Here is a 23,370-nt window from a genome sequence, read left to right on the forward strand (position 1 = left end):
GCATTCTTTCTGGTTGTATTACAGCTTGGTATGGCTCCTGCTCTGTCCAAGACTGCAAAAAAAGCTACAATTGGTAGTAAACTTCAAAAGCTTTTGGGAGATACACCTGGTACCTAACAGCGGTTCCCCAGGCTTTTCTCCAAACACAACTTAGGAGCGTATATTTCTACCCCACCCTGAGTCACGTACGCATCTTCTCAGCCTCAGCAGATCCCCAGGTTGTGGATTGTCCTCCATCGGGGGAACATGGCTGCCTCGGCGTTTCTTCATGGTTATCCCAAGGCCGCAATTGTCGTGTGTGATTAACCCTTAGCTAACACACAGGCCAACAAGACAAGTTAAAATTAACGGGGCCGGTGTAACAATTTATGTTCATAAGTTGTATAGCATATAATATGTATAATATGTTGGTACATGACACTTAAGCAGTACACAACGAACATACATGAATATATGTTTAGGGCATCCAAGCTTCACCATATTAGGCAAAAGTCCACAAAATTAAAGACACAAACATAGATACGAGCTGGGTCGTACATTGCTAAACAGACTATCATAAACTTGTGTGCAACAGCAAGGGCACTGCAGTCTCCTTGTCTGGGGCACACGAAAACAAATCTTGCATTTATCTGAGATACAGGAAAACAAGCCGGATACAAGTTGCACAATACTTTTTACCATTCTCCAAGTAATACAAAGTTCATTAACCCATTCCCTACTGCACTCTCAACTGGCCTTAGGCAACTAGGGGTGGGCATTAACTGTTGGCCAGTCCTTGCCCCACGAATGAAAATAAAGAAAAATGAATTAAAGGTGCTTTAGAAACTGTCAAAATAGTGGCAGATTCTATTGGTGCAGGCTCTTCACATCATTTTTTTAATTCATTCATGGGATGTGATCATCATTGGCTGCACCAACATTTATTGTGCCATCCCTGAGACAATTAAAAGTCAGCCATATTGCTGTGGGCCTGGAGTCACTTGTAGGCCAGACCAGGTAAGGACGGCAGATTTCCTTCCCTAAAGCACGGTAGTTAATATGAGAGGTTTTTTACAACAATGAATAATGCTTTCGTGCTCATTGTTAGACTTTATTGATTTTTTATTGAATTCAAATTTCACCATCTGCCATGGTGGGATTCGAACAGTTGTTCCCAGAACATTGCCCTGGATTCCTAATGTGGTGACAATACCACTACACCACTATCTCCACCTCCCCCTCCCACCCCACCATAATAAGCAGGTTATATTACATTATGTTGATATCATTTATGGGTTGTACCCCTTAGCAAGCGAACAGAAGAACTTAAGAAATAGGAACTGGAATAGACCATTCAGCCCCTTGAACCATTCTATAAAGTTATAGCTGATTTTCTACCTTAACTCAGACACTTCCTGCACCTTTATTCCCTTAATGCCCACGCGTCTATCAATCCACAACCCTCTGAGGTAGAGAATTCCGAAGATCCTGAGGGAAAATTCAGTCTTAAATAAATGATCCTGTCCAGGCGGTTCCTAGTTCTCTACCCACCAGCCAATGGACACAACTGCTTACTCTGTAAAACTTGAAGACATTTCAATGAAATCATCCCTTATTCTTCTACACTACAGCGAGAGCACGTTCTACTCAATAAAAGTGCAAAATTCCACCTGTCCAATGAATTTTAACAAGCAGTAATTTCAGTTTACCCCAGCCGTAGTGTAACCACAGTCCCTGCAAAGCCATTACTTCCAACATTATTCTTACAGAGTTTATTATTCAAATTGTGAGGGCAAACCCACAGCCAACTCATTAATGTTAAATATTCTGCTGACGCCCCAACGAGAATGAGTGGGATTGCTGTCCCTGTGTTTACACAGGGAAAAGAGCAGAACAAGCACAGTTTTGAACCGTTATTGCAGCCGAGACCATGTGTTTGTGAGCATAAATAATTTGCTGAGAGTCAGAGCTGATAAATACGAGTGTAGTAAACAGAAAGTGGTTTGGAGAAAAGCTCTTTTGGCAGCAGCACTGTGCTGTAAGAAAGCTTAGGTTTTCACGTGGCAATAGACCAAAACGTTTTTTAAAATGATCTGTCCCGTTGTATGTGTTGGCTGGGGTAATTGTTTGTACTGCAATGGTCTGACCCTAAATTCTTCAAAGGCTGGATACATACCTAGCATTGTCAGAGACCAAAACAGAAAGGTATGGTTAATATTTATTTTTCATCAGAAGCAGTTGTAATCTTGTGACAGGCATCAAAGGGCCTGTACTGTGCTGTACTGTTCTATGTTCTATTAGCTGAAGCATTGATCTGTTTTGATCTCAAGTAATTTTGTTATCCCTGTGCATGGTCATATTGCTGCCTTGAGTGCCTAAAGTTGTACCCATTTTTTTAAATTCATTTATTTTTTCATTTTTTTATTCATTCACGTGATGTGGGCATCGTTGGCCGGACCAGCATTGAGTGTCCATCCCTGGGGAGGCGACGGCATTATCGTTAGACTATTAATCTGCAAACTCAGCTGATTCCCTGGGGACACGAATTCGAATCCCGCCAAGGCAGATGGTGGAATTTGAATTCAATGCAAAAAAATCTGGAATTAAGAATCTACTGATGACCACGAATCCATTGTCGATTGTTGGTCTGCAGAAGGATCTAGATAGGCTGGGCGAATGGGCCAGGAAATGGCAAATGGAATTTAATGTTGGCAAGTGTGAGGTGGTCCACTTTGGTAGGAAGAATGGTAGGAAGGACTATTACTTGCGTGGCGAAAAACTGCAGCAGGCAACGGTGCAGAGGGACCTCGGGGTCCTTGTGCATGAGTCGCAAAAACCCAGCTTGCAGGTGCAGCAGGTGGTCAGGAAGGCGAATGGGATGCTGGCCTTCATAGCGAGGGGGATTGAATATAAAAGTAAGGAGGTCTTGCTGCAGCTGTATAGGGCATTGGTGAGGCCGCAGCTGGAGTACTGTGTGCAGTTTTGGGCGCCGCACCTGCGCAAGGATATATTGGCCCTGGAGGGAGTGCAGAGGAGGTTTACTAGGCTGATACCGGAGTTGAGGGGATTGAGCTATGAGGAGAGGCTGAATAAACTAGGCTTGTACTCGTTAGAGTTTAGAAGAATGAGGGGAGATCTCATTGAGACGTATAAGATGATGAATGGGATGGATAGGATAGAGGTGGAGAGACTCTTCCCGCTCAAAAAAGACAGTAGGACTAGGGGGCACAGCCTCAAGATAAGGGGGGGGCGGTTTAGAACGGAGTTGAGGAGGAACTTCTTCACTCAAAGGGTGGTGAATCTCTGGAATTCTCTGCCCGTTGAAGTGGTGGAGGCTGCCTCGCTAAATATTTTTAAGAAGCGGGTTGATAGGTTTTTGATAAGAGAGGGGATTAAGGGTTATGGGGAGAAAGCGGGAAAGTGGAACTGATCCACTTCAGATCAGCCATGATCTTATTGAATGGCGGGGCAGGCTCGAAGGGCTAGATGGCCTACTCCTGCTCCTATTTCTTATGTTCTTATGTTGGAAAAATCCGTTTCAACGCAAGTGAATTTTTTAAAAAACTGCCCTCCATTTCAGAGGGCTCTTTAAGAGCTGTGGGTCTGGAATCACATGTAGACCAGACTGGGAGATGACGGCAGATTTCCTTCCCCAAAGGACATTAATGAACTAGATGGGTTTTTACAATAATCAATTCAAATTTATTCAATTCAAATTTCACTATCTGTCTTGGTGGAATTTGAACCCAGATCTTGCCCTAGGTCTCTGGATTACTAGTACCAGTGACAATGCCACTCTGCCACTGCCTCCCATCATTCTGGGTTCAAGTCCCACTCCAGGTCAAGGAAGATGGGACCCAAATGAATTGAGTTTCAAGCTGCCAACCCTTCCAAAACACATTGGCGGGAAGAGTGGGAGAGATTTCTGACCAGCTGGAGAGAAATTTGGAGCCTCTACCATCACTATCCGTAGCTCCAGGCAGAAACACGCATGGAAAAGTGCATGATGCCACAGCAACTTGGATTCCCTGAGCGAGCGATGTCACGGGATTCACAATTTAACAATGAATTTTACGCTGATACTTCATCAAATTTGAAGTCAGTGCATTATGATCCCAACACGTACCCACCTAACCTCTTCTCTGTTTTTCAAAGTGGTTTATTAGAGCCCAAAGCCTGAAAATATCTCCTGCTGATCTGTGCAGGCAAAGATTTAGTACACATGTGCGACATTCCCAACTTTTCTAATTTAATACAAGAATTAATCCAGCTTAATAACTCTAAATTAACAGGAGACCCATCAGTTGGTTCCATCGAGTGTTGTCCGCCAATCTCGCCTGTATCAATTTATTAACTGGAATAAAGAGTCAGAATTTAATGCCAAAATATCATTTCACAGTTTGTTACATTAATACATCGGTGAATCGGACTGATGGAAGATTGCAAAGTGACCCTAGTGACCCTTCAGGCTGTTGCCAATCACCCACCCCCTTCCACCACCCCCTCCTCCCCTCCCAAACCTGTCTGATTCAAATGAACTTTCCAAGATGAATGCACCAGCATGAATAAAAATTCAGCATTTATATTTCCAGATTTCCCTCGCATGGAAAAGAATATTATGTTATTGATTACACATTCTCTTTGCTCTTTCTGCAGGATATGTATGACAGGAAATAGCGACATGATGTAATACCATGTGCTCCTGCAGTTGCTGCTCGAAGATTTCGCACAGAGTTTACACAATCAATAATCATTACGATAGAGTGTGCTAAATTAAATTACACTCTGTGGTATTATTCGCTGTTTGGTTGTTCTTGGAATAGTCACGTAGATGTACGAATTTGTCAAACTGTCGCATAAACAGTGGGAAATGTTAGGTGGAATTTTGGAAATATCTGCAATGGAAACCTATCTGAATGTCAGAACATGTGGATGTGTGCCAGTAGATTTAAACCTTTCATTTCCACTGCTGAAGCCTGCTTGTTCATTTACGTAGATTCATGTATAGTTAATTCAGTCTTTTTCCCTCCTGCCCCAAGTCTTCTGCTCTGGGTGATCATCTAGTTTATCTGGTTGGTTACAGCAGACCTGCAGTGAAGCAATTGTACCTGGCACGGGTACCGATTACTATCGTACAGATTCATCTATTTTTTATAGTATCTAAGCTAGAAATGCAATCCCCAACCCCACAGCCCCTGCCCCCTCCACTGAAGTGTACTAAAATCCAACAATTAGCTGGTAACAATTGTCCACAATGACTTTCTCAGAGATTGTAGAATTAAACTGCAGAGTCGTGAGCTTGTCAATTAATAGCCTTATTCTCCATTTGCAAAATATTGGACTATGAAGAGAGACCAAATAGACTGGGTCTGTACTTGTTGGAGTTTAGAAGGATGAGGGGGGATCTTATAGAGACGTATAAGATAATGAAGGGGATGGATAGGGTAGAGGTAGAGAGATTCTTCCCGCTTAGAAAGGACAGCAGGACTAGAGGGCACAGCCTCAAGGTAAGAGGAGGGGTGCAGTTTAGATCAGAGTTGAGGAGGAACTTCTTCACTCAAAAGGTGGAGAATCTCTGGAATTCTCTGCCCGTTGAACTGGTGGAGGCTACCTCGCTGAATATATTTAAGTCACGGGTAGATAGGTTTCTGATAGACAGGGGAATTAAGGGTTATGGGGAGAAAGCAGGAAAGTGGAACTGATCCACTTCAGATCAGCCATGATCTTATTGAATGGCGGGGCAGGCTCGAAGGGCTAGATGGCCTACTCCTGCTCCTATTTCTTATGCTCTTATGTTCTTATAAGAGTTAGGATAAACTACTGAAAATTGAATACGGCCTTACTTGGCCCACAACTTTTGATTTAACAAATAATAACACTTAGAAATAAATGCTGCCAAAGTTGTGGGGAAAATGGACCCACAGTTAAAGTTTATTTATTAGTGTCACAAGTCGGCTTACATTAACACTGCGATGAAGTTACTGTGAAAACCCCCTAGTCACCACACTCCAGCGCCTGTTCGGGGTACACTGAGGGAGAATTTAGCATGGCCAATGCACCCATTTCAGATTGTGGGAGGAAACTGGAACACCCAGAGGAAACCCACGCAGACACGGGGAGAACGTGCAAACTCCACACACAGTGACCCAAGCCAGGATGGAGCCCAGGTCCCTGGCACTGTGAGGCAGCAGTGCTAACCACTGTGCTACCGTGCCGCCCCAGTGTCAAACTGGGTTTATTGTGAAAAGGATTTTGACATCGGTGCCTTATTTTTTTTTAACCAGATTCTTAAAGGGGGAAGTTAATCTATGCTGTCTGTCTCTGTGGTTTGTTGGTCAGTGGCTGTGCCCACGTAGTTGTAAGTCAGTAGCAGTTGTGTTTATTTTTGATTGGGCCGGTGATATCTTCGATATTGGGGACTAGGGAATTGAATGAAACTTCTTGTCTTTAAATGCTTTATTTGTGTATGAAACAGTTTAACTGACTGATTAGTTGAATGCAGCAATACAAAGAGCCTCCTGAGACTCATACCTTACACTGGCTGCCTTCCTCCCAGTGACAGACTCTGCTTTACGTCCAGAAACTCACTGCCTCTTTCCAATTTTAATCCGACTTGCGGTCACGGTGCCGCACTGTTCAAAGATGGCCGTGCGATACGGTGGGGTAGTGCCCCCACCTCTGGGTTCAAACCCCAGTTCAAGATTTGGTGGCTGTGGAAGGTGTGTTTGAAATGTGGCTGAATCGGTTGACTGTCAGCATGTAAACCTGCCCAATAGGTCTGGCAGTAGGTGGTGAGAGTGGGAGGGTCTCCTGGTCAGTCACACTTCAGGAGGTAATGTCAAACCACCGCACTAGTTGCCCAGTGAAATCATGGACCAATCCAATGGAAGAAAGAGGCCCTTCAGCCCATCGTATCTGCACTGGTCATCAACCACCTATCTATTCTTATCCCATTTTCCAACACTTGTATGCAATGACATTTCAAGTGCTCATCTAAATGCTTCTTAAGTGTTGTCAGGGTTCTTGCCTCTACCAGTCTTTCAGGCAACGAGAAACCCACCACACTCAAATCCCCTCTAAATCTCTGATCATAGAATCCCTACAGTACGGAAGGAGGCCATTTGGCCCATTGAGCCTGCACTGACAACAAATCCCCCCCCTATCCCTGTAACCTCAAATATTTACCCTGCTAATCAGAAACTAGGAACAATTTGACATGGTCAATCAACCTAACCTGCACATCTTTGGACTGCGGGAGGAAACCGGAGCACCCGGAGGAAACCCACGCAGACACAGGAAGAATGTGTTTATAGTGAAAAGGATTTTAACATTTAACATTCTTGCCAGATTCTGAAACAGGGAAGTTAAGCCATGCCATCTGTCTCTCTCTGGTTTGTTGGTCAGTGGCTGTATCCAAGTAGTTGTAAATCAGTGGCAGTTTTTAACTCTTTGTGTTTATTTTTGATTAGGTCAGTGCTATCCTTACACGTCCCTTACCTTAATTCAGTGCCCTCTGGTTATTGACTCCTCTGCTAAGCAGAAATGCTTCTTCCTATCTACCCTAACTATGTCCTTTATCATTCTGTACCCCTCAATCAGGTTCCCCCTCAGCCCTCTCTGCTCTAAGGAAAACAGCTCCAGCCTAACCAGCCTCCCTCTATAGCTGAAATGCTCCAGCCCAGGTAACAACCCGGCAAATCTCCGTTGCACCCTCTCGAGTGCAATCACATTTTTGTCTAAGTGCTTTGAAATGAATATTAAAAAGAAGGCCATAAAAAGAAGAGAACTCCTGAGAATGACATCTTGATTTACTTTCTGAGGTTTATTTTTTGTGTTTTATTTTAGGTACAGTACCCCAGCAGGGGGGCTGGCACCCCTGTGTGTTTTATTCAATTTACTGATTGTTGTTTTCTTTACGAGGAGAGTATGACGAAGAGAAGAAAAGTAGAAAGTCTTGATAGAACAGACCTGAAATGTGAACTCTGCTTCTCTCTCCACACGTGACTACGACTCGCATCAATTTTTGCAGATGCAGCATAGAAAGCATTCTTTCTGGATGTATCACAGCTTGGTATGGGCTCCTGCTCTGCCCAAGACTAAAAGAACAAAGCCCAGTCCATCGCTCAAACCAGCCTCCCATCCATTGACTCGGTCTACACTTCCTGCTGTTTTGGGAAAGCAGCCAGCATAATTAAGGAACCCACACATCTTGGACATTCTCTCTTCCACCATCTTCTGTCAGGGAAAAGATGTAAAATTCTAAGGTCACGTACCAGTTGACTCAAGAGCAGTTTCTTCCCTGCTGCCATCAGACTTTTGAATGGACCTATCACATATTAAGCTAATCTTTTTCTACACCCTAATTACAACTGTAACATTACGTTCTGCACCCTTTCCTTGCCTTCTGTCTATATACTCTATGTACAGTATGCTTTGTATAGCCGGCAAGAAACAATACTTTTCACTGTATGCTAATAGATGTGACAATAATAAATCAAATCAAAAAACTCAACTCTGTCTACACTTCCCACTGTGGGAAAGCAGCCAGCATAATTAAGGACCCCCTCACCCCAGACATACTCTCTTCCACCTTCTTCCATTGAGAAAAAGATATAAAAGCCTGAGGTCACGTACTAACTGATTCAAGAACAGCTTCTTCCCTGCCACTGTCAGACTTTTGAATGTCTCACATTGAAGTGATCTTTCTCAACACCCAGCAGGGTAGCACAGTGGTTAGCACTGCTGCCTCACATCTCCAGGGACCTGGGTTCAATTCCTGGCTTGGGTCACTGTCTGTGTGGAGTTTGCACGTTCCCCTCGTGTCTGTGTGGGTTTGCTCCCACAGTCCAAAGATGTGTGGGTTAGGTTGATTGGTCATGTTAAAATTGCCCTGAGGTGCATGGGATTAGTGGGTAAATAGATGGGGATAGGGCTTGGTTGGGATTGTGATTGGTGCAGACTTGATGGGCTGAATGGCCTCTTTCTGTACGGTTTCTCTGATTCTACTTCTACCCTAGCTCTGACTGTAAAACTACATTCTGCACTGTCCCCCTTCCTTCTCTATGTATGGCATAGAGCGCAGGAAACAATACATGTGACAATAATAAATCAAATCAGTTCAGTCCAATTACTTGCTGAGTATTTGCACCACTTTGTGTTTCAATTTCACCAGTGTTTTGCTCTGGATTGGATCAGAGATATCCTCCATGTGTGTGTCATCTGGGGGGGAGCTGAATGAATGGAAGGGGGTGTCCAGCTGTAGGGGACATCCCCTTTAAGGGGCGGTCGCTGAGGTTTCTCTCTCCTTTGCTGTTTCACCCGATGGGGGGGGGAGGTGTTTGAGGGATTTCTCGAAGCAGCGGCTGGTGCGAGTGGTTTTACGGAGCGCTGCGCCAGCAGGTTTTGGGTGTTCCCTGTCTGAAGACTGGGACAGCGAGTGCACAGACACACACCACACACACACACACACACAGGCAGCATCAATGAGTGAGACAGCCAACAGCAAACCCTCAAAAGCCTCGCAACGGATGAAGAACATCCGCAAGAACTCCATCAACCGCAGGATTTATTCTGCAGTTTATGAAGAACATGAGAACAGGTGAAATTGAGCCCAGGAGCTTGTGTTCTGCGCGGGTTGGAGGCGAAAAGTCTTATTGTTTTAATAAAAAAAGTGGTCTCTGTGGCTTTATTGGGTTTAATTCCAATTTCAGTATTTTGGGAGTTTCTCATTTTTCATCTTAACAGCGGATAAGGTTTTGTTCCAAATGCACTGCTAATTTAATGGGTATTTCACTCCAGTTGTGTCAAAAATATGCTAGTGATTAAATATATGGGTAAATAATTATTTCAATGTGTTTCACATCGGGATTTTGTGATGGGGAATGATTATCGCGTGTTTACTTCTGTACAAAGTCCAGCTCTGCAGTTTTGTTTCAGTCCCCTTCTGAAGTGTGCTTGTGGCCAGTTGTTGCTTCCTGAACTGAGAGCTCCTTGTCTGCTCCACTCGCAGTAACTCAGAGGACGATGGACGGGAAGGCGACAAGGCAGATTACAAAGATCCAGAAGAAATCTTTCAGAACATTCAGATCCAGAAGGAGATGATATCCAGCATTCGCTGCAGAGCGTGGCCAATGGGGCAAAAGCTGAAAGTGCTCAGGTACAGTGGCACACTGATGGTTAAGGGGGAGAAGGAAGGATGGGGGAGAAAAGAGGGGGGAAGGGGGGATTGGACTTCTGTTGCTATCTCCCTTCAAAGATCCCTCAGGGGGTCATTCCATCCAAGGATGGCACGGTGGTTGGCGCTGCTGCCTCAGGGCACCCGGGTTCGACTGTCTGTGGGGCAAATTTCCCCCCTTCTGCCTGCCACAGGAATCGTAGCGGGTCAATGGAAAGGTCCATTGACTTTGGTGGGATTTTCCAGTTCCCGGGGCGAGCACAGACGGAATATCCCACCCCACCCCCGTAGAATTTGCACGTTCTCCCCGTGTCTCTGTGGGTTTCCTCCGGTTTTCTCCAAAGATGTGTGGGCCAGGTGGATTGGCCATGCCCCATTGACCCCTAGTGTTAGGTGGAATAACAGAGGAAACATGTGGGAAGACCTGGGCGGGATTATTGGCAGCACAGGCTTAATGGGACAAGTGGCCTCCTTCTGCACTGTAGGGATTCTACGCAACTGTTATCTGAAAGGGAAGAATTTGCACGGTTAGGGAGAGAAGGTGGAGGAATGAGAACAGGCAAATTGCTCATTTGGACAGTCAGTCCAGACAGGATGGGCTGAGTGGCCTTCTTCTGCATTGTAGGGATTCTATCGCTGCTGATGAAATTTACTACAAGGTTAACTGGACCCATTGTGTCTCAATATCTTGATGGACACCAGTTGGATACAATTCTTCTCCTTTTAGTTGTTCATTTTTGGGTCAGTTTCATCTGGTCTGTAGATGCCCCAAACAAACACTGAGAGGGATGTCTGAAAAGAGACAGGATCAGTTCATCTCTATCTGGAACCCTACAGATCCTGCATCCAGATGTATACTTTCCCAGCTTGCTGCTGTTTAACTCTGTGTCTAAAATCGGGTATGTAACAAACTGATAATGTTGGCAATATTCCTGCAGTTTGTGTCTCTCCCAGGGGATTATATGACTGATGATGGGAGGGAGGATGGATGTAGGTATCCAGTTGTGATATTCCAATCATTGAGGGTATGTGGAATAGTTTTATGGATCAGTTAGTCTCCCCATATTTTGATATGTTCCGATGATTTTCATTCTCTCGGTCACTGTTACATTGCAGATAGCACTGTGATGCCATTTGTTAAACAGTACAAGTGTCCAGCTGTAGGTGATCAATGGTCACTCAACGCAGGCACATTTTAAAAAATCATTTGAAAACTGCAGTGCTGGGAATCTGAAACTAAAACATGTTGGAAACAGTCAACAGGTCAGTAAACATCCATCAAGATATAATACAATCCCGACAAGTGCAGAAGGAGGCCATTCAGCCCATTGAGACTGCATCAACTTCAACCCCACCCAGACCCTATCCCCTTGGCCAATCAACCTAATCCACACATCTTTGAACTGTGGGAGGAAATCAGAGCAAAAGATGATAGAACCTCTACAGTAGAGAAGGAGGCCATTTGACCAGTCGAGTCTGCACCAGTCACAATCCCACCCAGGCCCTATCCCCGTAATCCCACATATTAACCCTGCTAATCCCCCTGACGCTAAGCGGCAATTTAGCATGGCCAATCCACTTAACCGGCACATCTTTGGAGTGTGGGAGGAGACTGGAGTACCCGGAGGAAACCCACACAGTGACCTGACGCCAGAATTGAACCCGGGTCCCTGGCGTTGGGAGGCAGCAGTGCTGATCACTGTGCCACGCAATATCAATATATAAATGTGAAATAAGTAAGTATAAAAGTTGGCAAGTCATGCTGCAGCTGTATAGGACTTTAATTAAGCCACATTTGGAACATTGTGTACAGTTCTGGTTGCCGTACTACCAAAAAGATGTGGAGACTTTGGAGAGGGTACAGAAAAGATTTAGCAGAATGTTGCCTGGTTTGGAGGGTATTAGGTAGGAGGAGAGATTGGACAAATTTTTGGTTTGTTTTCACTTGAAAACCAGATGCTGAGGAGTGACCTGATAGAAGTCTACAAAATTATGAAAGGTGTGGATAGAATGGACAGTCAGTCTTTTCTCCCAGGGTAAAAATGTCAGTTACTAAGGGACACGGGGAAAGTTTAAAGGAGATGTGAGAGGCAGTTTTTTTATACAGAGGGTGCTAAGTGCCTGGAAAATGCTGCCAGAGGAGGTGGTAGAAGCAGATACAATAACAATGTTTAAGAGGCATCTTGACAGATGCATGAATAGGCAGCGGATAGAGGGATACAGATCACGTAGAGGCAAAAGATCTTTAGAAAGGCGTCATGTGTTGGCACAAGCTTGAAGGGTCTGTTCCTATGATGTACTTTTCTTTGAGATGTCAGTGAGTGAAAGGCATCAATGGCATTTACCGCCATTAAAAAATGCCACAGAAGGATAAGGGCGAATGTTATTGAAACTTACAGGATCCTGCGAGGCTTGGATAGAGTGAACGTGCAGAGGGTGTTTCCACGAGTAGGAAAAACTAGTGCCAGAGGGCAAAACCTCCGGCTGAAAGGAATTTCCTTTAAAACAGAGATGAGAAGGAATTTCTCCGGCCAGAGAATGGTGAATCTGTGGAACTCTTTGCCGCAGAGGGCTACGGAAGTGTCATTGAGTGTCTTTAAGACAGAGATAGATCGGTTCTTGATTAATAAGGGGATCAGGGGTTATGGGGAAAAGGCAGGAGAATGGGGATGAGAAAAATTGACGGAGCACACTCAAAGGGCTGAGAGGTCTAATTCTGCTCCTATATCTTATAAATCTTATGGTCTCAATGACAATGCTTTCAATGCATTGTCAGTTTAGATCGGAGTTGAGGAGGAACTTCTTCACTCAAAGGGTGGTGAATCTCTGGAATTCTCTGCCCGTTGAAGTGGTGGAGGCTACCTCGTTAAATATATTTAAGTCACGGGTAGATGGGTTTCTGATAGACAGGGGAATTAAGGGTTATGGGGAGAAAGCGGGAAAGTGGAACTGATCCACTTCAGATCAGCCATGATCTTATTGAATGGCGGGGCAGGCTCGAAGGGCTAGATGGCCTACTCCTGCTCCTATTTCTTATGTTCTTAATGCAAGTGAGATCTGGCAAGGTGTAAAATGGGAAGCCCACACACCACCTCTGGCACGATAGGCAAAAACTGATCTCTGTCCGACAGCTCTTTGGGATCCAGATTTTTCCCAGACAGGAAGGGTAAGATGAGCAAGCATTTCTATAAAATCGGACCAATGGGGAGTGGATGGGAGAAGTTGAGAGACGTGGAGAAACAAATCTGTGCAGTGACCCTCTGAGAGGCTGAAAAGAAAGGGGAAATTTTCAGATGATTAGTTTGATATTTAATTCAGAAATGAATGATTGAAGAAAATGAAAGTATTAGGTCACCAAATGATTAGTTTGTGCTGGCGCAGGGTACGTAGAGATGGGAGGAGGCTATTCTGTCCCTCAGATGTATTTTGCCATTCAAAGAGGTGGGAGCAATTCTCCCAAAAAAAAAACGAAGTTCCCCCTGTCCCCATTGCTGCCCTCCTGATTGCCAGCCTCCGGATATCTTCCCAGGCCCCTCCACTGATCGCTGGCCTCCTCGACCCACCCTGGGCATGGACACCCTGGCAGTGCCAGCCTATGCCCGTCTGTGCCCCCGGCACTGCCCAAGGAGCAAACTGCCCCATTGGGCATTGGACAGTGTCAAGGGGGTGGGATCTGTTGTGGGCGGGACCTAGTGGGGCCATCAGTGGGAATGGGGGGGGGTCCCGCTACACTCTGCATAGGGATCAGTCTGAGCTGGAGGGAGGCCAGTGATTGGGGCGGGCTGGGGTTTGGCGGGGGTGGGGGGGGGTGCTGGGTAAATGGCCTGCGGGGGTCTGGGGGGGCCAGTAAACGCGAAGACTGACAGATTGGGACCGTAGCGCGTGCACAGAGTTCCAGAACTGGGAGACTTCAGCGTGAATCCATTATTCACTCCCCGCTCCGAGTTTATAATGAGATTCACGATTGGGACCTCTGCATTGCGTAGAGTGCGGAGATTCAGGTCTGAAGGTGCATTGAAAAAATCTGTCATGATCTCAACCAGTTTTCTCGCCAACTCAGCACTGTTGGGAGAATCACCCGTTGTTTGTAAAATTTTTTCCTGGTTTCACTCAAATAGCCTCGTTCTAATTTTTAAGATTATTAAAGCTTAATAACCTCATCTTCTCCCATCCACTCCCCATTGGTCCGATTTTATAGAAATGCTTGCTCGTCTTACCTTTCCTGTCTGGGAAAAACCTGGATCCCAAAGAGCTGTCGGACAGAGATCGGTTTTTGCCTATGGTGCCAGAGGTGGTGTGTGGGCTTCCCATTTTACACCTTGCCAGATCTCACTTGCATTGAAAGCATTGTCATTAAGACCATAAGATCATAAGATACAGGAGCAGAATTAGACCACTCGGCCCATCGAGTCTGCTCCGTCATTCAATCATGGCTGATATTCTTCTCATCCCCATAGGCAGAAACAGAGAAATGATTGGATTCTTTGACAGTCCTCGATTTACAATCTGATAGTTGCCAATCAGGTCATGCTGGTTCTTTGCGTTTTGGCACTGCACCCAAATGGATAAAGTTTATTAAACTGTCATTAATCCCAGTAAAGCAACTGGTTTCTCAACCAGTGTGCTGAAGAAATAGGGATTTGGATCCCAATTATTGCCAGTAAAAATGGGAAAGACTTTTATTTCTAGCCCACATCAGATTTTAGAATATCCCAGAGCGTATTTCAGCTAATGGAGTGCTTTCCAAGTATGATTGTTCTTGTAATGTATCAATCCCAGCAGCCAGTTTGTGTGGATCAAGGGGAACATGTAGATGTGGTGTATTTGGAGTTCCAATAGGCATTTGATAAGATGTCATATCAAAGATAAGATAAGATTACATGGTGTAGGGGATAACATATTGGCATAGATAATGAATTAGTTAGCTAACAAGAAGCAGCGATTCAGGATAAAAGGGTCTTTTCCAGGATAGCAAGCAGTAACTAGTGAAGTGAAACGATGAACAGTGCTGGGTCAAGTTTTACAATCTACGTTATTGACTTGGATGAAGGGACTAAACGTACAGAGGCTACGTTTGCTGATGACACCAAGATAGTCGAAAAGTCGTCAAGAAGAGGTAGTGAGTTAGCAAGGAACATTGACAGGTTAAGGGAGTGGGAAAACATTTGGCAGCTGGAGTGTAATGTGGGAAAATGTGAACTTATCCACTTTGACAGGAGGAATAGAAAAGCAGTCTGATATTTAAATGAAAAGGGATTTCAGAGCTTACTGGTACAGAGGAATCTGGGTGCCCTGGTAAATGAATCACAAAGTATTAGTACGCAGGTACAGACAGGGAAGAGGAGTTGAGAGTACAACCAAATGGCCATGTTCTTAATGAATGGCGGAGTAGGCTCGAAGGGCTGAATGGCCTACTCCTGCCCCTAAATCCTATGTTCTCTTCCTCCCTGGCATTCTGAAGCCCACTGGCCTGAATAATTACTTCACGATGGAGGTAATGCCTGCCAATGTGAAGAAAATCTTCTGATATCTTGAGACAATTCGTGCAGAGACTCCCCCATCCTCTTCTGAATTTGCTACTGGTATATTTGTATTTTGCTTTCATTTCATTACTTCCTCAAAAAACTCTAATCAATGAGTTAATCATGATTTCCCTTTCACGAAGCCATGTTGACTCTGCCTAACCGCATTATAATTTTCTAAGTATCCTGCTACTTAATAATGGATTCTAACAATTTCCCTATCACAGATGTTAACTGGCCTATGGTTTCCTGCTTTCTGTCTCCCTCCTTTCTTGAATATAGGCATTACATTTGCTATTTTCCAATCCATTAGAATCCTTCCAGAATCCCGGGTATCCTTTCAGAACGGAAGGAATTTTGGAAGATTATAACCTATGCATCCACTATCCGAGCGACCATCTCTATTGAGACTCTAGGTTGCAGGCCATCTAGTCCAGGAGACGTGTCAGCCTTTAGGTCTACTAGCTTTCACAGCACCTTTTTCCCTAGTGATCGTGATGATTTTAAATTCCTCCTTCCCATTCGCCTCTTGATTTCCCAGTATTGTTGGGAAGTTTTCTAGCTCTTTCACAATGGAGACAAATGCAAAATGCTTCTGCCATTCCCTTGTTTCCATCAACTGCCCCGACTCATTCTCTTGGGAATGAACACCAGCTTTAGTTACTCCATTTCTATATAAATACTTGTAGAAACTTTTGCTATTTCTTTTTTCTATTATTAACCAACTTTTGTATCCGACTTTCCCCCCCTTTTATTTTAGTCATTCTTTGTTGGTTTTTAAAATTTGTCCAACATCCTGACCTACACTAATATCTGCAGATTTGAACAATCGATACAATCCTTAACTTCTTCATCCAGCCCTGGATGGTGCATCCTTCCCAGAGTCTTTCCTACCAAGATAGATCTTTGCTGAGAGTTACCAAACATCTCCCTAAAAGTCTGCCACGGCATTTCCGTTGTCCTATCTCTTTAGCTAGTTTCCCAGTTACTGTTAGCTAGCTCAGCTTTAATTCTCTTATACTTACCTTTATTCATGTTTAAAACACTAGCTTCTCCCTTTCAAACTCAAGTTGAAATTCTATTATGTTATGATCGCTGTCACCTAAAGGCTCCTTTACCCTGAGATTATTGAGCAATCCTGTCTCATTGTTCAATACCACTTCTAGAATACTTTAGGAGCTTTTTAAAGTCTTCCATAGTGAACAGAGTTTGAAGTTTCACGACACCAGGTTAAAGCCCAATAAGTTTATTTGGAACCACAAGCTTTTGGAGCCAGGTTCCGTTCCAGCCTCACTCGTTTGCACATTCTCCCCGTGTCTGCATGGGTTTCCTCCAGGTGCTCTGGTTTCCTCCAAAGATGTGTAGGTTAGGTTGATTGGCCATGATAAATTGCCCCATCGCGTCAGGGGATTAGCAGGGTAAATGACTGGGGTTGCGGGAATTGGGCCTGGGTGGGTTTGTGGTCGGTACAGACTCGATGGGCCGAATGACCTCCTTCTGTACTGTAGAGATTCTATCATTCCATGATAAAGAACAGCTCAAAGAGATGTTGTGTTCATGAGGGTGTGACTAAATTCTTATTAATTGGGAACAACTTTGTTTTTTTTAATGGAAGCATTTTTAAAAGTTGGCTGTTTCACTTTACAAAGTGGAATTTGAAAAGATACTCATTAACTGGTTAAGTGCCCCTATGTGAATATTAGTACAGAATGGGTTATTTGAGGTTGGAGTTATTTATTAGTAACAGGAGTCACATTTAACAATTCCAATTTGTAGCCATCTGCTTGTAGTCAGCCGAGTTATATTGGCTCTTGGTTTAGGGAACGTCTATAGTTGTATCATGCTTTATCTAGGTATTAAAAATTCTTGTCCGAACCACACTAGCTTGTCCTAAAACCTTGCATCCAGTTGTCAGAATGTTTGGATGGTATCTTTTCCATCAACATTTGTAATTCAAACTTGTCCCACGAATGTTTGACACCACTGGCAATTTTCCTATGTCAACACGGACCTGTCACAATGTGGCATAAAGAAGAGATTGATCAGGCAATAGGGACCAGATTCATTCTCGCCCATGCCGCACTGTGACAAAGAACAATTTCACCACCTCCTGCCTCCCCCAGCACATCCTTCCAAATGAGCCTGCTGAAAAGGTGAAATATTAAAACATTATTGGAGAGCGAGCAGAATAAAATGAGGCATGCTGGCTCACACAGAGGGAAACATTGAGCAGTGTCGATAGCCTAAACGGGTCTGCCTCTGTGTTATAATATTCTCTAATACGGCAGCAGGGAAGTGACTTTGGAACTATAACGAGATATTGATCAAAGCAAGCAGGGAAAAGCTGCTTCCTTTGGTGAGTGGATCAATGACAAGCGGTTATTAATTTTAACATAATTGGCAAAAGGAAACGGAAGGGGAATGAGGTGATATTTCCCCACGTAGGATTGTTAAGATCTGGAATGTACTACCTGAAAGTGTGGTGATGATTCAGTTGTAGCCTTCAGAAGGGATTTGGATAAACGTTTGGAAAATGGAAGTAAAACTGAGATGTGGGATTAAATTGGACATCTCTTTCCAATAGGTATAGCGGACAAAGTGGCTGCCTTCTGTGTTGCACTGTTCTATCATCCTTGCCTATTTGACTCATGCCATCTTTGCCCAGTGATACATCGACAGAATAAATATCAACACCAGTGCATCAGGCATTAATTTGAGGGAGGGGTGGGAGGGGAATTGAGAGTTTCCAAACTCAGGAGGTTTAATGATATTAAAATAATATTATTTAGTAATATTAAAACTAGCATTTTAATTTTTAAAATACTAAAATATTAAAACAATAAAATTAAAAGCTCTTTATCTCAATGACCAAAGGATTACAGTGATTAGCACTGTTGCCTCACAGCACCAGGGACCTGGATTCAATTCTAGCCTCTGTTGTGGAGTTTGCACATTCTCCCCATACCTGCATGGGTTTCCTCCGGGTGCTCCAGTTTCCTTCCGCAGATGTGAGGGTTAGGTTGGTTGGCTATGCTAAAATTGACCCCAGTGTCAGGGGGATTGGCAGGATAAATATGTGGGGTTACAGGAACAGGGCCGGAGTGGGATTGTGGTCGGTACAGACTCAATGGGCTGAATGGCCTCCTTCTGCACTGTCAGGATTCTATGAATTCAGGTAAACGGTCCAAATCTTCTCCACTAGCCAACTGATGGGCAAGTAGCCCACAAACTGCTTCAGCAACAATAAAGCCACAGGCAAAATACTGCGGATGCTGGAAATCTGAAAGGAATACAGAAAATGCTGGAAAAAACTCAGCAGGTATGCCGCACAGCATCTTTGGAGAAACATAATTAATGTTTCATCGGATGAAGGTCACAATCTAAAACTGTGTTTCTCTCTCCACAGGTGCTGATGGACCCGCTGAGTATTTCCAGCATTCTCTGGATGTGCAAAGGTCCATTGACCTCGAGTGGAATTTTCCACCTTTTGTTAGTTTTTTGGGAAGATCGAGGCCCTTGACTCTGTGACAGTATGAGTGCTGCAATATTACACAGTGTGCAATGGTGCTGACTCTTGGCTCCTTTTGTTACAGACAGGCCAAAGAGATTGTGTTGAAGTACGAAGGCAGATTAACAAGGACAAGAGGCTACCAGGCTGCAGGGGCAGAGGTAAGTTAGTTCCAGCACTGGGTAATCCAGAGCTTAATGGGAAGGAACATCCTATGAACAACCTTTAAGATATGCCCATAGGAGTTTACGGTAATTAAGCTTCTCCTGTCCTTTGAATATTTATAGCAAGGTTTAATTAAGATGTTTCAGGATTGTATCATAAAGCTGTCTCTTATCAGAAGTGTAAATTATATTTTTTCTCGCTGTAATAAGTCCACGGAAGTGGACTTCATCAGAATTCCTTTATTTACAAGATCCTGCTATACTATACAAAGTTCTCTCAAGATGCAGTTTCCATCCAGAGTTATGATGTGGAGATGCCGGCATTGGACTGGGGCAAAACAGAAAGAAATCTCTCAACACCAGCTTAAAGTCCAACAGGTTTATTTGTAGCAAATGCCCCAAGCTTTCGGAACAGGCTGCCCCTTCGTCAGGCGGGTGGGAGTTCTGATCACAAACAGGGCACAAAGATACAAACTCAATTTATGTGCATAGTGATTGGAATGTTAGTCTTTACATCATCAATTCTTAAAGATACAGACAATGTGAGTGGAGAGAGCTTTAAGCACAGGTTAAAAGGGTGTGTATTGGTGATGAGTGGAGTGCCGCAGGGATCGGTGCTGGGAACTCAGCTGTTTACCATTTACATAGATGATCTGGAGGAGGGGGGCTGAGTGTAGGGTAACGAAATTTGCGGATGACATGAAGATGAGTGGAAAAGCAAATTGTGCGGAGGGTGTGGAAAGTCTGCAGAGAGATCTGGATAGGCTGAGCAAGTGGGCGAGGACCTGGCAGATGGAGTATAATGTTAGCAAATGTGAGGTTATCCACTTTGGTAGAAATAATAGTAGGAGGGATTATTATTTAAAGGGTGAAAAGCTGCAGCATGCTACGGTGCAGAGGGACCTGGGGGTCCTTGTGCACGAATCGCAAAAACCCAGTCTGCAGGTGCAGCAGGTGATCAAGAAGGCAAATGGGATGCTGGCCTTTATAGTGAGGGGGATAGAATATAAAAGTAGGGAGGTCTTGCTGCAACTGTACAGGGTACTGGTGAGGCCGCAGCTGGAGTACTGTGTGCAGTTTTGGTCGCCGCACTTGCGGAAGGATATATTGGCCTTGGAGGGAGTGCAGAGAAGGTTCACCAGGCTGATACCAGAGTTGAGGGGGTTGGACTATGAAGAGAGACTAAATAGACTGGGTCTGTACTCATTGGAGTTTAGAAGGCTGAGGGGGGATCTTATAGAGACGTATAAGATAATGAAAGGGATAGATAGGGTAGAGGTAGAGAGATTCTTCCCGCTTAGAAAGGATAGCAGGACCAGAGGGCACAGCCTCAAGATAAGAGGGGGGCAGTTTAGATCGGAGTTGAGGAGAAACTTCTTCACTCAAAGGGTGGTGAGTCTCTGGAATTCTCTGCCCGTTGAAGTGGTGGAGGCTACCTCGCTAAATATATTTAAGTCACAGGTAGATAGGTTTCTGATAAACAAGGGAATTAAGGGTTATGGGGAGAAAGCGGGAAAGTGGAACTGATCCACTTCAGATCAGCCATGATCTTATTGAATGGCGGGGCAGGCTCGAAGGGCTAGATGGCCTACTCCTGCTCCTATTTCTTATGTTCTTATGTGCATTGTTTCCAGACAGGAAAGTTTCCAGGCAACCTGTTGGACTTTAAGCTGGTGTTGCGAGATTTCTTTCTGTTCCATCCGGAGCGCCAGAGGGACTGACACTCCTGTTTAAATACAGTGTATGGGGCTTCCTGATCGGACCACCAATTAGGCCCCTAATCAGGGAGTTCATGTTCAAGCAAACCTACCTCAGTTGCCCGATTGAAGTCATTACAGTCACCGACCTTGGTTAAATAACTCTTTTGCAGATGAAATATAGAATCCTTTGCTTGAACTCTGTCATAGTAAATATTTAGCGTGGGCTGTTTAGAACGTAGAACAAAGAACGTAGAACATAGAACAGTACAGCACAGTCCAGGCCCTTCAGCCCTCAATGCTGTGCCGAGCTATGTCCAAACCCAAGATCAACCTATCCCACTCCCTATCATTCTGGTGTGCTCCATGTGCCTATCCGATAACCGTTTGAAAGTTCCTAAAGTTTCATGTGCCGAGTGATTTGATGGGCTTTCTGCTCCTGCTGTTTGTTTCCATCTTCCTCTCTGCTTTGAGTTCACTTTTAGAACATTTTGCTCGATAGTTTGCTGCTGTGTGGTAAATTACTCTCTCTCACATTTTAGATGTGGAAGAAATTTGGGAGGCTGGTGTACAATATCACCGTGCTTTTCATCCCCTGGGAAATGAGGATAAAGAAGATAGAAAGTAAGTGATTGAAGCAAAAAGTTAGATTGTTGTGTGATTCATCCCCCTCCTGTGTTAGTGCCAGGCGTGGCACTGCAGCTCTCTCTCACTGTGGCACGGACTGAAAAATGAGACTAAAGTCTTACAGTAGTGATAAATCTCGGGCACGATCTTACCACCCGTTCATTGCCACGTTCCCGCAGCAGTGAGCTCGGAGAGTCTGGTGGCCAGTTCCGTTCACTGTGGTAGGATGTTTGGAAAGATTCCAGCCCTAATCTTTGCAGCATCGTTCAAACCTCATGTTCACAGCGAGCAGGGACAGGATAATGTATGAATCACATTTTCATGTTTCATGAATTCAAAGATCGTATCATAAAATCCCTATGGTACAAAGGAGGCCATTCAGCCCATTGAGTCTGTACCGACCATAATTCCACCCATGCCCCATTCCTGTAACCCTCCTAACCCCATGACACTAGGGTCAATTTAGCATGGCCAATCCACTTAACCCACACATTTTTGGACTGTGGGAGGAAACCGGAGCACCTGGGGGAAACCCACGCAGATACATGGAGAATGTGCAAACTCCACAGGGACAGTGACCCGAGGCTGGAATTGAACCTGGGCCCCTGGCGTTGTGAGACTGCAGTGCCACTGTGCCATCCTGGATAAATTCTCTCTCAATGCTATACTTTACCTCATCATGTCATGCAAACTTGCGTGAGTGCTGCTGGTGAGGCGAAGTGAGCTTTGTGTGGGCTCCAGCATTTGTAATGGAGACATAGGTGGTGCTGTGAGGTACACTTACAACCAGCCCGGTTGAAGATATGAAAGTCCTTGTCACCTGAATGATCTTAAGCAAAATGAGTTTGCACATCTTAATCTCTTGTGGGCATAGTTTTCTCTGTCTTCCTAAAAGAAGTCACGAGATGGGAAGATGGCATGGGGGTTGGATTGTAATGATATATTGGTGTAAAGGGAATATGATTTTGTTTGGATTGAGGCACATAGTTTTGATGGAATCGAAGAAGGTTTGCCCTATAGTTTGCTTACTGAGCTAGAAAGCCTGACGCTGGTCCTACCCACTTAAAGTGGGAAACATTCTATTCTCCTGAGATAATCCAGTGTTCATCATTAATTTGGATTTGAGTCATGATCTTATTGAATGGTAAAGCTGGCTCAAAGGACCAATCTCTTACTTTAACTGTCTCGGTCTTTGAAATTTGGTATTCTTGCATCTGATGAATACAAGATAAAAAAACTTTGACAGCTTATATCTTTTTTCAGTAATATTTCTTGATGAGACTCTGCACCATTGAGATTGTGTTACTGTTGACTGTATGGGTGAAATATTTTCTCATTGTTAGGTCACTTTGGTTCTGGAGTTGCTTCGTATTTTATCTTTTTGAGATGGATGTTTGGCATCAACATAGTGTTGACTGTGATGACTGGAGCATTCGTGATATTACCAGAGGTAAGTGGTGCTACATGGAATAGATAAACGTCTTGAGTTTGAAGCTAAATTTGTCCAAAATCCCCTGCTCACACCTTGTCCCCCATCCAGCCCATTTTACCAGCAGTAATATCTCATCCCCCAATGTGTAAGAAGTCTCTGTCTCCTGTTATATACACGGAATAGGTCTACCCTTTCGAGAAGAGCCTAATACCATTTGTGGTGGATCAACTACCTGCTTGCAGTCTGTGTTGTTTCCTTTTCGTAAAA

At 44.2% G+C, this 23,370-nt stretch overlaps 1 protein-coding gene across 1 annotated transcript in view; it reads left to right on the forward strand.

Annotated features, from left to right (window-relative positions):
* Nucleotides 1–9,461: 9,461 nt before the first annotated feature.
* tmc3 (transmembrane channel like 3) overlaps nucleotides 9,462–23,370 on the forward strand; it is a 65,641-nt gene continuing 51,732 nt past the window's right edge. Inside the window, exons 1-5 of the mRNA XM_080214091.1 lie at nucleotides 9,462–9,577; nucleotides 9,989–10,135; nucleotides 19,269–19,344; nucleotides 21,587–21,668; nucleotides 23,015–23,121. Coding sequence (XP_080070217.1) covers nucleotides 9,462–9,577; nucleotides 9,989–10,135; nucleotides 19,269–19,344; nucleotides 21,587–21,668; nucleotides 23,015–23,121 — 528 coding nt within the window. The remainder of the gene's footprint in view (nucleotides 9,578–9,988; nucleotides 10,136–19,268; nucleotides 19,345–21,586; nucleotides 21,669–23,014; nucleotides 23,122–23,370) is intronic.

The sequence above is a fragment of the Carcharhinus amblyrhynchos genome, chromosome 28, assembly GCF_965287045.1.
Source record: "Carcharhinus amblyrhynchos chromosome 28, sCarAmb.v2.hapA, whole genome shotgun sequence".
In the NCBI taxonomy this organism is placed as follows: domain Eukaryota; kingdom Metazoa; phylum Chordata; class Chondrichthyes; order Carcharhiniformes; family Carcharhinidae; genus Carcharhinus; species Carcharhinus amblyrhynchos.